This window comes from Anolis carolinensis, chromosome 6, assembly GCF_035594765.1.
Source record: "Anolis carolinensis isolate JA03-04 chromosome 6, rAnoCar3.1.pri, whole genome shotgun sequence".
NCBI classification, from domain to species: Eukaryota; Metazoa; Chordata; class Lepidosauria; order Squamata; family Dactyloidae; genus Anolis; species Anolis carolinensis.
This window is the reverse complement of record NC_085846.1, coordinates 107,426,427-107,439,419: the sequence shown is the minus strand read 5'-3', so window position 1 is coordinate 107,439,419 and position 12,993 is coordinate 107,426,427. Positions and strand designations below refer to the sequence as shown.

Sequence of the window (12,993 nt, the reverse complement as noted above, 5' to 3'; positions counted from 1 at the left end):
GACCAAAGTCTAAACAAGAAATTAATTTATGTTTCATATATACCTTCTAACACACAGCCTGAAGGCCATTTTATTCATTGTGTCTTAAATAATTTTGGGCATGAAACAAAATGTATGTCTATTGAACCACCATAAAGCAAAGGTTTCAATTTCTCAGCCACACACGTGGACAATTTTGGAGCATTTAAGAACCTCGGCTCGGGCTGTGGCGCAGGCTGGAGAGCAGCTGCATGAATCACTGCAATGAATTACTCTGACCAGGAGGTCATGAGTTCGAGGCCCGCTCGGAGCCATGTTTGTCTTGTCTTTGTTCGATGTTAAAAGGCATTGAATGTTTGCCTATATGTGTAATGTGATCCGCCCTGAGTCCCCTTCGGGGTGAGAAGGGCGGAATATAAATGCTGTAAATAAATAAATAAATAAACCTGCAGTTCTGAATAAAGGGCTCTTAATCCAAATAAACTATCTCCTTTGGCACTGTGCTCCAGTGCCCTTCCCCATAATAGCACAAGAACATAAAAATGAACTCACTTCACTGTTCAGAAAGCAATACAGGACTGCAACAACCAGGCCCTGTTAGGAGAAGAATATTAATGAATTAAAGGATATTCATCAACTGTAATTATTGGGCAGGGTGGGGAAGAGAAACGCGTAAACATGTTACCTGAAATGATCCCACACATAATTCAAAAACAATCTGGTATCGACTGCCAACAGGAAAGACTGCACACACCGTGTAGTGAACTCCAAAGAGTGGAATGAGCAATAGTGTTGACTTTGTAAGTCTCCTTTAAAAACAATGACACACACAAATTGGTTAGGATGAAGTGAAGCTTAATGGATTTCCCCAAAATAACTATGTTGCCCAAATAAGTCCAGGGCACTCACTTGTATTGGCATTGGTCATTGCCTCCAATATCTGGTGATCTCAGTTTTTGTAATAATATTCTTATGATGCTAATGAAAAGCATAAAATTCACCTGAAATGAAGCAATACGTAAATCAATAATTCAACAAAACTCTTTTATTTGTAATTCAAAGCACCCACTATTAACTCAAGCCATATAGCTATACAGTAGACCCCTCATATCTATTGGACTGAGTTACAGGACTCCCTATAAATACCCAAATTCATGGATACTCAGGTTCCATGATAAACAATGCTATAGTAAAATGATGTTCCTCATATATAAAGTGGCAAACACAAGATTTACTTGAGTGCTGTGTGTTTTCCAGGTTATGTTCTAGCAGCAAATGGAGCCTCTGTGATTTGAAATTAAAGCACGATATATCCAAGGTACAAAGTTTCCCTGAGTATTTTGGCACATAAGCACTTCTTTCTCATAGCAAAAGCAATTAAATAACCATTTTCTTCTGTTTTATGATAACCAAACCAGTGTAAGCAGATTAAAAAAATAAATATATTTGCAGCTATACAGTTGCAAAACAACAACTTCACAGAAGCAGAACATAAGCAAAGCGATAAGAAGAAGTTGTTGTATTTCATTGTGTCAAGTGCTGAGGACTGGCTTGAGGTCCTGGGGAGGTGATAAACCTAATAGGAAGCCAAGAAGGCCAAAATGGGAAGAGGATTAGAACATCCTGAACTGATGATAAAAGCATCCAAAATAATGTGTTCAGTTTGAGAGTACTGCCAAAGACAGTGTATTGTAACTCACTATCCAAAGGAAAGGAAAGAAGAGAATGAGATTGAGTTAAAGTTTATTGTTGTGTGGACAGACTTCACACTGGAAGGATCTAGTTTAGTTGTTTCTAAGTCAAAACATGCACTTTAAAATTAATGCTTAATGTTAATAAAGAGGGAGAATAAAGAGGGACAGTGACATGCTGAAACATGTCTAGAAGGAGGTGACTAAAATGACCAAAGGTCTGGAAACTATGAATCCCTAATGAGAAGTGGCTTAAAATGCTGGGCATGTTTAGCCATGTATAAATATCTGAAAGGACGTCATAAGGAAGAAGGAGAAGGATTGTTTTCTGTTGTCCTGGAGACTTGGGAACAACGGGTTCAAATTATAGAAGAGGAGATTCCACCTGAATATTAGGAAGAACTTTCTGATTCTAAGAAGAGTTGTTCAACAGTGGAACTCACTGCCTCAGAGTGCAGTGCAAGGTTCTTCTTTGGAGACTTTCAAAGAGAGGCTGGATGACCATCTGTCAGGTTTTAATTGTGCTTTCCTTACATGGCAGGGGGTTCGACTAGATGGCCAATGTGGTCTTTTCCAATTCTATGAGTCTATGATTCTTGGGGAGTTGTAGTTTTACAGGTTTTTAGCCTTCTCAGGGCCCCCCGGTGGCGTAGCAGATTAAACCACTGAGCTGCTGAACTTGCTGACTGAAAGGTTGGCAGTTCAAATCCAGGGAGCGGGGTGTGCTCCCACTGTTAGGCCCAGCTTCTGCCAACCTAGTAGTGCAAAAACATGCACATGTGAGCAGATCAATAGGTACCTCTCCGGCAGGAAGGCAACGATGCTCCATACAGCTATGCTGGCCACATGACCTTGGAGGTGTCTATGGACAACGCCAGCTCTTCAGCTTGGAAATGAAGATGAGCACCAACCCCCAGAGTCAGACACAACTAGACTTAATGTCAGGGGAAACCTTTACCTTCTCTGCCATAGAGTAATGGTGCCTTGCCAAATGCCAGGACTCCATAGCATCAAGCCATGGCAGTAAGAGTGATGCCAATTTGCATTAATTTTACAGTGTAGATTCCCACTAACTAACTAACAAACAAACAAGGAAACAAAGAAGAACCCGCCAATGTGAAGTCTGTCCACCTCAGGTGTAGGTGCAGTCTAGATCTGCATTAGGAATTAGCCAGCCAGGCATTTGGGACTGGAAGGCATAGAGAAACTGCTACTACTGCTCTTCTTGTTGCTGTTTTTAGGACTAGTTGGGAATTTAGAAATGTACGTCATCAGCCGGCATATCAATAGGCAACAGTAGCAGATTGCTGCTATGTTGGTGTGGCAATGCATCTGGTCCATGTTTTAGTCCAGACTTTAAAGGAGCATCCAAGATGTTGAATGCTGTCAACCAAGTAGGTCTAGATCAGAATCTTGGAAAGCTGTAAAGTAAATCCTGAAATGGAATCACCACCATAATGGCATGGAAGCCACCAGTCACTACTAATGGATTTTTTTGTGTCAGGAGTGATTTGAGAAACTGCAAGTCGCTTCTGGTGTGAGAGAATTGGCCATCTGCAAGGATGTTGCCCAGAGGACAACTGGATGTTTGATGTTTTACCATCCTTTTGGGAGGCTTCTCTCAGCTGGAGCTGACAGAGAGAGCTCATCCACTCTCCCCAGATTCAAACTGCTGACCTGTCAGTCAGCAGTCCGGCTGGCACAACCTATTGCACCACTGGGGGCTCCTTATTAATGGATTATGATGATGTTGGTGATGGTGATACACTCTGCCCATATTTATAAGGATTGAAACTGCTGTGCAAAACTGCAGCATCAACACGGTATTTATCTTTACCATTGAGTTTACTTACCAAAATGGAAATTAGAATTGGTAGCCTTATGATCCACCAAGGACCGTTGGACTCATTTGTATCCCAGCAACTATTAGGAAGGAGGAAATACAGAGAATATTACTATGCATTCCACAAGAGCAAGAACATGGAAAAAAAGAAGTGGATGGGGGAATACTATCATTAAGTATACACATTAATTAGTTTACTATGTTTTCTATTAAATGAGTGTTCTGCAAATATCCATTGAATTGAATTGTCCAGGATTTAACCCGGAACCTCTTGCATGAAAAAATATATATATTGCTGAGTACTGGACCCTACCAAATGTATGCATTTGTCTTCTGCCTCTTCCCCTCCATCCAATATCACTGTACCCCTGGAGTGGGGATACATTCGTATTAAATTCTGTATGTTGAAGAAGGGTAGCAAGTCCAGGATCTGGACATGGGGTAATCACAAAAGGACCTTTTGTAGGAAATTGTGGAACCACAAACTTTACTCTTTGTTTGGCACATACCCAGTATCTTCTATATAGATCCTAGAAACTATCCACATGATGGTGAAAACTGTAGGGATTCCTAGAAGAAAAAAGACATCGGAGCAGAGAGAGAGAAAAAGAACACACATGAAATATGTACCTCAGTGAAGTCACTGATGTTGCAATGCAAAATCGATTATGCAATGTGAGAATTAAATGTAAGAAAAATATAAGGAAAACATTGAAAACATCAGGATGAAATAACACACACTGTTGTTTAGAGCCAAACTAGATGCTTGGCAGAGAAGCTTTTTCTAAGCACTCTGATCCTCTCTTCTTCTTCCTCTTCCTCTCCTTGTGTCCTTTGCCATCGTCAATATTCTAACCTGGACACATGCTCTCAGCTATGTGGAGAGGAGGGGTGCTAATGGCAGGAGACCCATGTCCCATACAACCACTGTTTGCTTGCTTGCGGACTAATTTATACCACATTAGACATATCTTGCTAGTGACTGCTACAACACAACATGAATTTGCGTTATACAATCGACAGTGGAGGTACCAGACAATGAACTTGGGACTTTCTCCAGGCAGTGCATGCACTCTGCCATTGAACTATGGCTTCTCCAATCTTTGTTTCCAAAACACACTTTACCATACCCATAGGTTCTCTTTCAGAACATAGTGCCCCAAAATTTTGGCAGTGAACTGACACTCACACTCACATATACACTGCATTATAGGCTGTCCATTTGGAGAATCCAGGCCAGCTGTATCTTAACAAGTGACTCACAAAGCCAAATACCTTCCACTATAGGCTAGATATGTGTTTCTCAACCTGGCGTCAGGCTCCCTGTGGGGGTTGCGAGGGGACATCAAATGGGTCACCAAAGAGCATCAGAAAACACATCTTCAATAGAGAATGCTGAAGATCTCTCTGTCTGTTTGGCCCAATTCTATCATTGGTGGGGTTCAAGGCGCTTTTTGATTTTAGGTGAACAATAAATCCCAGCAACTATAACTCCCAAATGTCAAGGTCTATTTTCCCCAAACTCCATCAGTGGTCACATTTGGGCATATTGAGTATTCGTGCCAAGTTCCATCATTGTTTGAGTCCATAGTGCTCTCTGGATGTAAGTGAACTACAACTCTGAAACTCAAGGTAATGCCCACCAAACCCTTTCCAGTGTTTTCTGTTGGTCATGTGAGTCCTGTGTGCCAGGTTTGGTTCAATTCTATCATTGGTAGAGTTCAGAATGCTCTTTGATTGTAGGTTAACTATAAATCCCAGCAACTACAACTCCCAAATGGCAAAATCATTCCACCCCCCCCCCCCCAAATCCCACCAGTATTCAAATTTGGGTATCGGGTATTTGTGCCAAATTTGGTCCAGTGAATGAAAATACATCCTGCATATCAGATATTTACATTACGATTCAAAACTGTAGCAAAATGACAGTTATGAAGTAGCAACGAAAATAATTTTAAGGTTGGGGGTCACCACAACATGAGGAACTGTATTAAGGGGTCGCGGCATTAGGAAGGTTGAGAACCACTGGGCTAGATCCATCTTTTTAACTGTCTGCCTTCCATCTATCTGTCGGACTAGCTATCTATCTGTATATACCTGGAATAGCAGATGTGCCATGTTCTATTACAGGAACATGATAAGACCGTTTAGCTTCAAGTTTAAGAAGTCTAACCCAGCAGCTAGCACACAGTTTAAAATAATTACTTTATTTTGGATTATAATTCTCAGAGCTCCCCAAACAGCATGGCTAGCAAGGTTTTGAGAACTCTAATCCCAGAACAATATCTGTCAAGGACCACATTTAATAGCGACAACAAGAAATAAAAGGTTATATTGATCTTCTTACCCCATCCAATAAGGAGATATATGGTGAAGTGTCTGTTGTGAGAAACTATTACCAAGAGGAGGATGTGGAGAAAAATTCCTTCAACTAAGAGCCAATAAAAGTTGGCCATTACGCAGTACTGGAAAAATACCAAGCTAGCCTTGCAGCCGACCTGGAAAGTTATAACCAAAGATGAAACATTTGCTCAAAATAGTTGTAACACAGTAAATGGTGTCCTTTGTTGAAAATATTTTTGATAGATACAAGCTCTGACATGAGGGACTCGCTTTCCTCTGAACTTTTCTATTGGTAACCTCAAAGGGCCTTTTTATTGTTCAAACTTAATTCAAAATGCAACTTTATGCAGAAAAAAGCTTGAATTAAAAAAAATCACAAATGCTCCATAAACACATACCGAGGATGATTTATTAGGTAGTTCCCTCCTAGGTCTTAGTGTGTGTATGTACATATATAACTCTTTATCTTCCTTGTTGCTTTTCAAGGCAATGCGTTCCAAGAATAAAAATACCCCGTCGCTGTGATTGAGTTGGAACAAGGAGACAATATTCAAGACCACCACTTAACCAGAAGTAATTTGGTTTAGGAAACATGCTGCCATCACTTTTTAAAGCTAGTTTATTCTAGAGAGCTGTGCCAACAGCAAAAAATAGATCAGTGGAATGCACAACTGCAAGAATAGGCTGAAAGCACATTCTGACTCTTATGTAACCAGGCTGGGGTCAGCGAAACAACTCTTTGCTGCAGATATTACATCACCTGGACCACACGGCAGCCTATTGATTTATACCATTTAGACTACAGTGGTAACAGCAGTTTGGGCACATACTCAGAAAAAGTACAGCATCTCTTTGTAAATCAGCCAAAAATAGAAAAAAAATAAGAATAATCTTTCTCATCTCCTGCAAGTTCATCAGCCTGAATTTGTGAAATGAAACTGGATGTCAGTTCCTGAACATCTCTGTCACAGAATATCTTTGTTGGAGGATGACAAAAGCAGTCAAATTTAATTAAGGAGCAAAAAAAACCCTCTGGACGTTCCAAGCAGTGAACATTCTCACCTCTAACAAAAGATACAGCGTTTCATCCAAGGAACAGAAAAAAAGACTTTGGTATCAGGTTTGTACAGAAGGTATCCAATTACACATGAAGCTGTATTACACTGCTAGATCATTTATCTCAGATATACTACTCTGTTCTTGGGATGGTATATGTAATCACTACTTGAAGTGCTACATGAGATCTTTCTTTCTGTCTTTCTTTCTTTTCGTTGTTGTAAGAACTAACACATTCTCAACTTTGCATTTACTATTCTACAGCTCATTATATGGTGTTTGCAGCCCAACCCCATGCATATATTCTCTAAAGAACATTCATTTGAGTTTAACAAAGTTCACTCCAAGTAAAATCATAATGCTTTAATCACTAAATCTGAAAAATCTTACAACTGACAACATGTACTCTAAGTTAGCAAAAATTCATACTTGTATCTTTTTACAAATAGTACAAAAGCAAATGTCACATTTCATCTTCTACACATTGAGCACACTCAGTGCTAGTATCACTCATCACTGCATATTTGTTACAAATATTGAGGCAGAGAGTGCTGTCCAATTGTGTGGAGAGAAACTTGAACTCAGGTTCCGATCCCACTCTGCACATCTCTACTCCCATCTCACCTTTTTATGTGTTGAGTTCTGATCTGTTCCATCTTTTGACAGCTTGCCTCATCCTACCAGCTCAATTATCTTTCCTCCATCCTCACATTGCTCCTATGCAGTCCCAGAGTATGGGTTGCATCTGATCAAAATAGTCAGCCAGTGGAGCATAAACTGTTCTGGTCAATCCTGCCCTGGAGTTTTGGGAACCCTCTGAATTGACATTTTGGGACACAGCGGGAGGGAAGCATCCCTTGACTGGAAATCTGCTTATGCAGCATTGGATGGAGCATGGCCCACCTCATATCATTATAAATACACAAGAGAAAAATGTAGGAGACATTTTAAGAACATTGCCATTAATGCAACTGCATTTACTTACCCAAGTTGGGTGATCCTCTGAGCACTTAATTGTATCAGAATTGGAATAGAGGATATCATCCTTAATGAAGATAGACACTGCTTTAAGGATGAAAGACAGGAACAAATTCAAATGTATGTAGTTCCGTGTGCAGTGAAGTTTCCTATGTATGGAAAGAAAAGAGACTGTAGTACCTGAAAACAAAGGACGGGTGAATAAAGGAGAACAATGCCGAGCTCCTCTCTTAGAAGGAGCAAGATGGGCCCTGGCGAAATCTGTTTCCAAAGTCTTATGTAAATCTTGAGATGTGAATTAAGATAACAGTGATAACGTGCTAATGGTAAAAAAAGAAACCAATTACACCTAAAGCTATGCATGTGCTGTTTATCAATGCTGAAAAATTTCAGGCAGACAGTGCTCATTCTGGATCCAAATACCTCATTTCTTTTGAATGAGATATTTGAAAGCTTTGACATTTCTGGTAAACATGATGGCCAAAGCATGAGGGATGTATCCAGTTTGTGGTTGCATAAGCAGAGTCCCACAAATGTAACCATTTCATATGGAGATAGATTAAATCGAGATATTGAGATTTATCTACATATTGACTCTCCACCCAACCATTTATTGAAAGGGTCTACTCCAATGGAAACTAGCTGTGTAGTTACACAGTCTTGGATGGGGTATATCTATTCATTAGTGCCTTCAATGTACTATTTTTGTCACTCGAATTACGAAAACAATCAGGGTGCATTCCCCATTACACAATGGGACAATAAGCTGGGACAAAGGAAGCAACACAATTAGTGCTGAAATTCAACAGAACGGTAATCTATCACAGTCACCGTGTAACTACATGAGTACAGATTTACACTATGAAAGCATGATGAAAGATTTTGGCCACAGTGTAAAGAAATATATGGATTATGTGCAGATACAAGCACAGCTGATGATAAAATCATACAAGGGTAGATGAAGGTTCTGTGCAATTCAACTACATGAAACACGTTCTGAGAAAGTAATACCAGATTGCATTCAGCTGCTACTATTGCTAGTTTTAAAACTTCTAGTATGACTACTTGTATTGGTGTGTTATTATTCCGGTATTTGACTATATGGTGCAAGTTATCTTGGATTAATATATTACAATTGTATTCATTACCAGCCATATTTTTCCTTTGATAGATATTTTAAAAACAACCCCTTCCATTTTTAACCAAACTTACCTAAAAAGGCAAAGAATGATGCTTCCCGTAGTCAGAGCAACTAGAGATACACTATATCCAAAGGTGTATATTGCTTTTACCAGAACATAGAAAATCTATGGGAAAAAAACATTAACCCAACCGTTACTATAAGAGGTCACAGATAAATAATTTACTTGTGAGACATTATTTTACATAATGCTCCAAAATTATGCATAGAATGGCATCTAAACCTCTCCGGTGTAGAATCAGTGCCTGGAAGATCCATGCATCTTCTTCAGATCTTGTGATCTAGAGAAGATGCAGAGATGATGGATAAGGAAGAGAAAAGGTCCTGATTATATCCAGCTGTTGTAATCTCTCCCCATGTTAATGAAGGAATGGATCGCGCATGTTCTTCAAGCTGGACCATCTTAAAATATTTCTATACTTTATGCAAAGGATATGATGGTGCTTCTTGCTGTTCCACATTTGCAGAATCTAACTAGATCACAAATTTGACCTTCCTTAAACAAGGGCAAAGAGAGGTCACAGCTGAGTCGGCAGTCTTTATAAACAGAGTTGCTAAAACCGTGGGTGTGAACCTTCCTTTTTTGGCATATTGATCTGCAACGCTTTCTTAAGTGTGTAAGACTTCGTCATGTACGTGGCCCGATGTACATGCATTTCTACTACGGCATCTCCTCTTTCAAAAAATGAACCCAGTCATGTAGAAAAAGAATCTGTGCGGCTTTCTATTAATATGCTTGCTGGATATAACAGGCTAAAGTTAGCTTGCTTGCATTTTGTTTGACAGGGCATTCTTTCCACTTCAGAGCATATTTCTCACTTCGGTTTAGCAGGACAAAAAAAAGTGCTAGCCAAAAGGTTAACATGCTGCTGCAAGGGGGGGGGGGTCTACGGTGCCTTTGTAATCCCATTGTAATTTAAGATGCATCTCTTTGGACTGAGGTGTTGAGTCTGGCATTTGCATTGCATTTGCACACTTGGAATCGGCTGATATTCAAACTCAAACATAAGAACACAAGGAGAGGACATTTGAATCAGAACAAAGATCCATCTAACTCTGTCTCTTGCTTGGCACATTTGCTGGCCAAGAAGCCCTTCAAACAGGATGGGGAACCTTTGCCATTTCAGATATCGGTGCCATTGGTCTAGGGTGGAGAATGCAGATAGGAGCTGGAATTTAAAAACATCTGGAGGGTGAGCTCTGTTTTAAAAGCATTGCTACTACTATAGCTATATGTCTCTGGCAACTGATATTCGGTGATACACCAATTCAAGACTGCGCTAATTTTTCTAAATAAATAGCAGCTATTTTTTAACCATGTCAGAAGTGATTTGAGAACATACTGCAAGTCGCTTCTGGTGTGAGAGAGTTGGCTGACTAAAGAGATGTTACCCAGGGGATGCCATATGTGTTACCATCCTGCTGGGAGGCATCTCTCATGCGCCTGCAAGCTAGAGCTGACAGATGGGAACTCATCCCATCTCACAGATTTGAACCGGCAACCTTCAGGTCAGCAGCCCAGCCGGCACAAGGATTTAATCCATTGCCACACTGCAGCTCCTCATAGCAGCCATCCATCTGCCTTCTATTTATTTGTCAAATCCCCTTCCAAAGCCACCCAAACTACAAGGCATCACAACATAATGTGGGCCGTAAACTCAATGAGTTAATCATGCCTTGTCTAAAGAAGTTCTTTCTTTTGTCTGCCTGGAATCTACTGTCAGTTTCATTGGATGGCTCCCAAGTTCTTAATAGGCTGAACCAGCAGCGTGATGAACAATTCTTATAATCTATTCATTTTGTCATCCGAAAACTGAGTGCTAAGGGAGGCAAAATGTTGATTTACAGGAACCCTTGGCAACAAGTGTTGTGGGTCCAGATAACGAAGCAGAAAATGCAGCATATGCCTCTCCATCCTCAGGTTTCCAGAAGCTGGTGCCTCCAATCTCTATTGCTTTTGTGTTAGACCACCTTTTGGGATGTGCAGTATTCAAAAACATAGTGTGATATGCACCATTGAGCATAGCTGACTGGTTATATTACTGTTGGGATTTTCTGGGTTAGGGAAAACTACCAAAAAATAGAAGAGCATCCAAAAATATGCAAAAGCAGGATACTTATAGTTGAGCATTCAGCTCACAGCAAGCAGAGCGTGAAGTGCCATGTGGCTGTAAAAGCTTTAGAGGCTCTAAATTACAAAAGGTTTATTTACAAAACAATAATAACTACATTTCTTAATAGTAAATAACTGGGTCCTAGCTACTTTAAACTCCAGCTCTTCTAGGATTCAAAGAGAGGGGAAAATCTCCAAGCACTACATCTCTCCTGACACACAAGCAGAGAGAGATCTCAGTACACACAGCTCACACAAAGATGAAAAGTAGAACTCAAAGACAAAAGGCATGCAAAGTATTAATTCTACAAAATCAATGAGAATGAGAGCAGAAACAAAGAGGAGAGATGAAATAGATACATTCCAGCTGTCATTCAGGAGATGAGAGGGAGGGATTTCCCTCAGCCTATTCTAAGCTAACTAACTCTTCCTCATTGAGGACTGCAAACTTAGGCAGAGTGCGCTTGAACTCCAACAATCACAGGGGGGAATGGAGATACCAAAAATGGGGAATAAATCATGGAGGTTTGTCTTGTTTGGGGAGATTTGCGACAGAGATTAAGAAGGTTCTAGCAATTCCATTCCAAAAGTAAATGGAGAGAAAAAAGTGGTTGGTATGTGTGGTGTGTAAACATCCACCTGAAGTTTTCTGAATTAAAATAAAACACATATCTGCATTATTATAATTAATTACAAGAAACAATGGCCATCTCCCTTTAGGGGAAAGTCTTTTTCTATGCCAGCAGCTAGTACAAGGTGACAGTGTGGCCACTAAAGACATACGAAAGACCCATAATCAGTTGTCTTATCTTCCCTCTGCGATGCAATGTGCTATTTTAAAAGGCGTAGGTGCATTATGTGCTGCTAATATAAATGATTTTATTAGTTTGTTTCAGAGATAAGAAGCTTGTTAAAATTCATTCCAGGACTGGATACTTTATTAGTATATTCATTCTCCTGCACTTTATTTTCGAAGGCAAGAATGTGTGATCAAGTGTTCTATTTTGCCCTCTTCTTGTAAATTAGAATGCTAACTACATTTTTAAAAAATCAGACAGAACAAAAGAAGGCTAGATCCAGAGAACGGAGAGAGGAAGAGGTTTGTGTGCCTGTGTCTGGCAGGACATTTTAAACAGTATGTTTGAGAAAAGCAATTTTTGGGGAGGTCCCCTTGTGAGGAAGAAGCACTGCCATAAGTATCAGCTTTATCTTCATTCCCTTTTAATTTTAAATTGTTTGTTCACCCTAATTATATGCAAACTTTTATTTGTTTTTCCTGTCTTTTTCATTTTGGCTCTTCATTATGTTTTATGGTGCTTTTTAAATGCATCTGCTTTATGTTTTATTGCAGAGTTTTATTGTTCCTTCTCCCCTTTATATAGGTTGGAGATTCAATTCCGGTGTATGCTACTACTTCTTTAAAAGTCAACTTGGAACTTCTGATATCTGGATCCATCCTTCCAGATGTATCAAATGGAGAAAAACTTCATTTGCCATAGCCAGAATGGAGCAAGTTGTAGACCAACACAACAGGAATACACCACAATCCCTCTCAAGTTACACAGTTCTGGAAATATGATTCCACATTCGCCATGGTTAGGGGCACAGGACCCCGGAGAAAGTGGAAAACCACAAATAAAGAAATTGCTATTTTTTATTTGAGAAAATACCTCTCTAAGGACCTTATCAGATTGAGATATAATCAATTTCTGAGACTGGGTTGCTGTGAGTTTTCCAGGCTGTATGGCCATGTTCCAGAAGCATTCTTTCCTGACATTTCGCCCACATT

General features: G+C 39.8%; 1 protein-coding gene across 2 annotated transcripts in view; it reads right to left on the bottom strand.

The window, feature by feature from the left end:
* vipr2 (vasoactive intestinal peptide receptor 2) overlaps window positions 1–12,993 on the bottom strand; it is a 55,473-nt gene that overhangs the window by 7,435 nt on the left and 35,045 nt on the right. For both annotated transcript variants that reach the window (XR_009999724.1, XM_062957568.1), the window contains exons 5-12: window positions 9,103–9,197; window positions 7,898–8,039; window positions 5,861–6,011; window positions 4,023–4,083; window positions 3,524–3,593; window positions 889–980; window positions 665–788; window positions 532–573 (exon numbers count right to left, since the gene is read on the bottom strand). Coding sequence is in view for 1 of the 2 variants with exons in the window: in XM_062957568.1 (XP_062813638.1) it covers window positions 532–573; window positions 665–788; window positions 889–980; window positions 3,524–3,593; window positions 4,023–4,083; window positions 5,861–6,011; window positions 7,898–8,039; window positions 9,103–9,197 (777 nt within the window). In the remaining variant the exon portion in view is untranslated. The remainder of the gene's footprint in view (window positions 1–531; window positions 574–664; window positions 789–888; window positions 981–3,523; window positions 3,594–4,022; window positions 4,084–5,860; window positions 6,012–7,897; window positions 8,040–9,102; window positions 9,198–12,993) is intronic.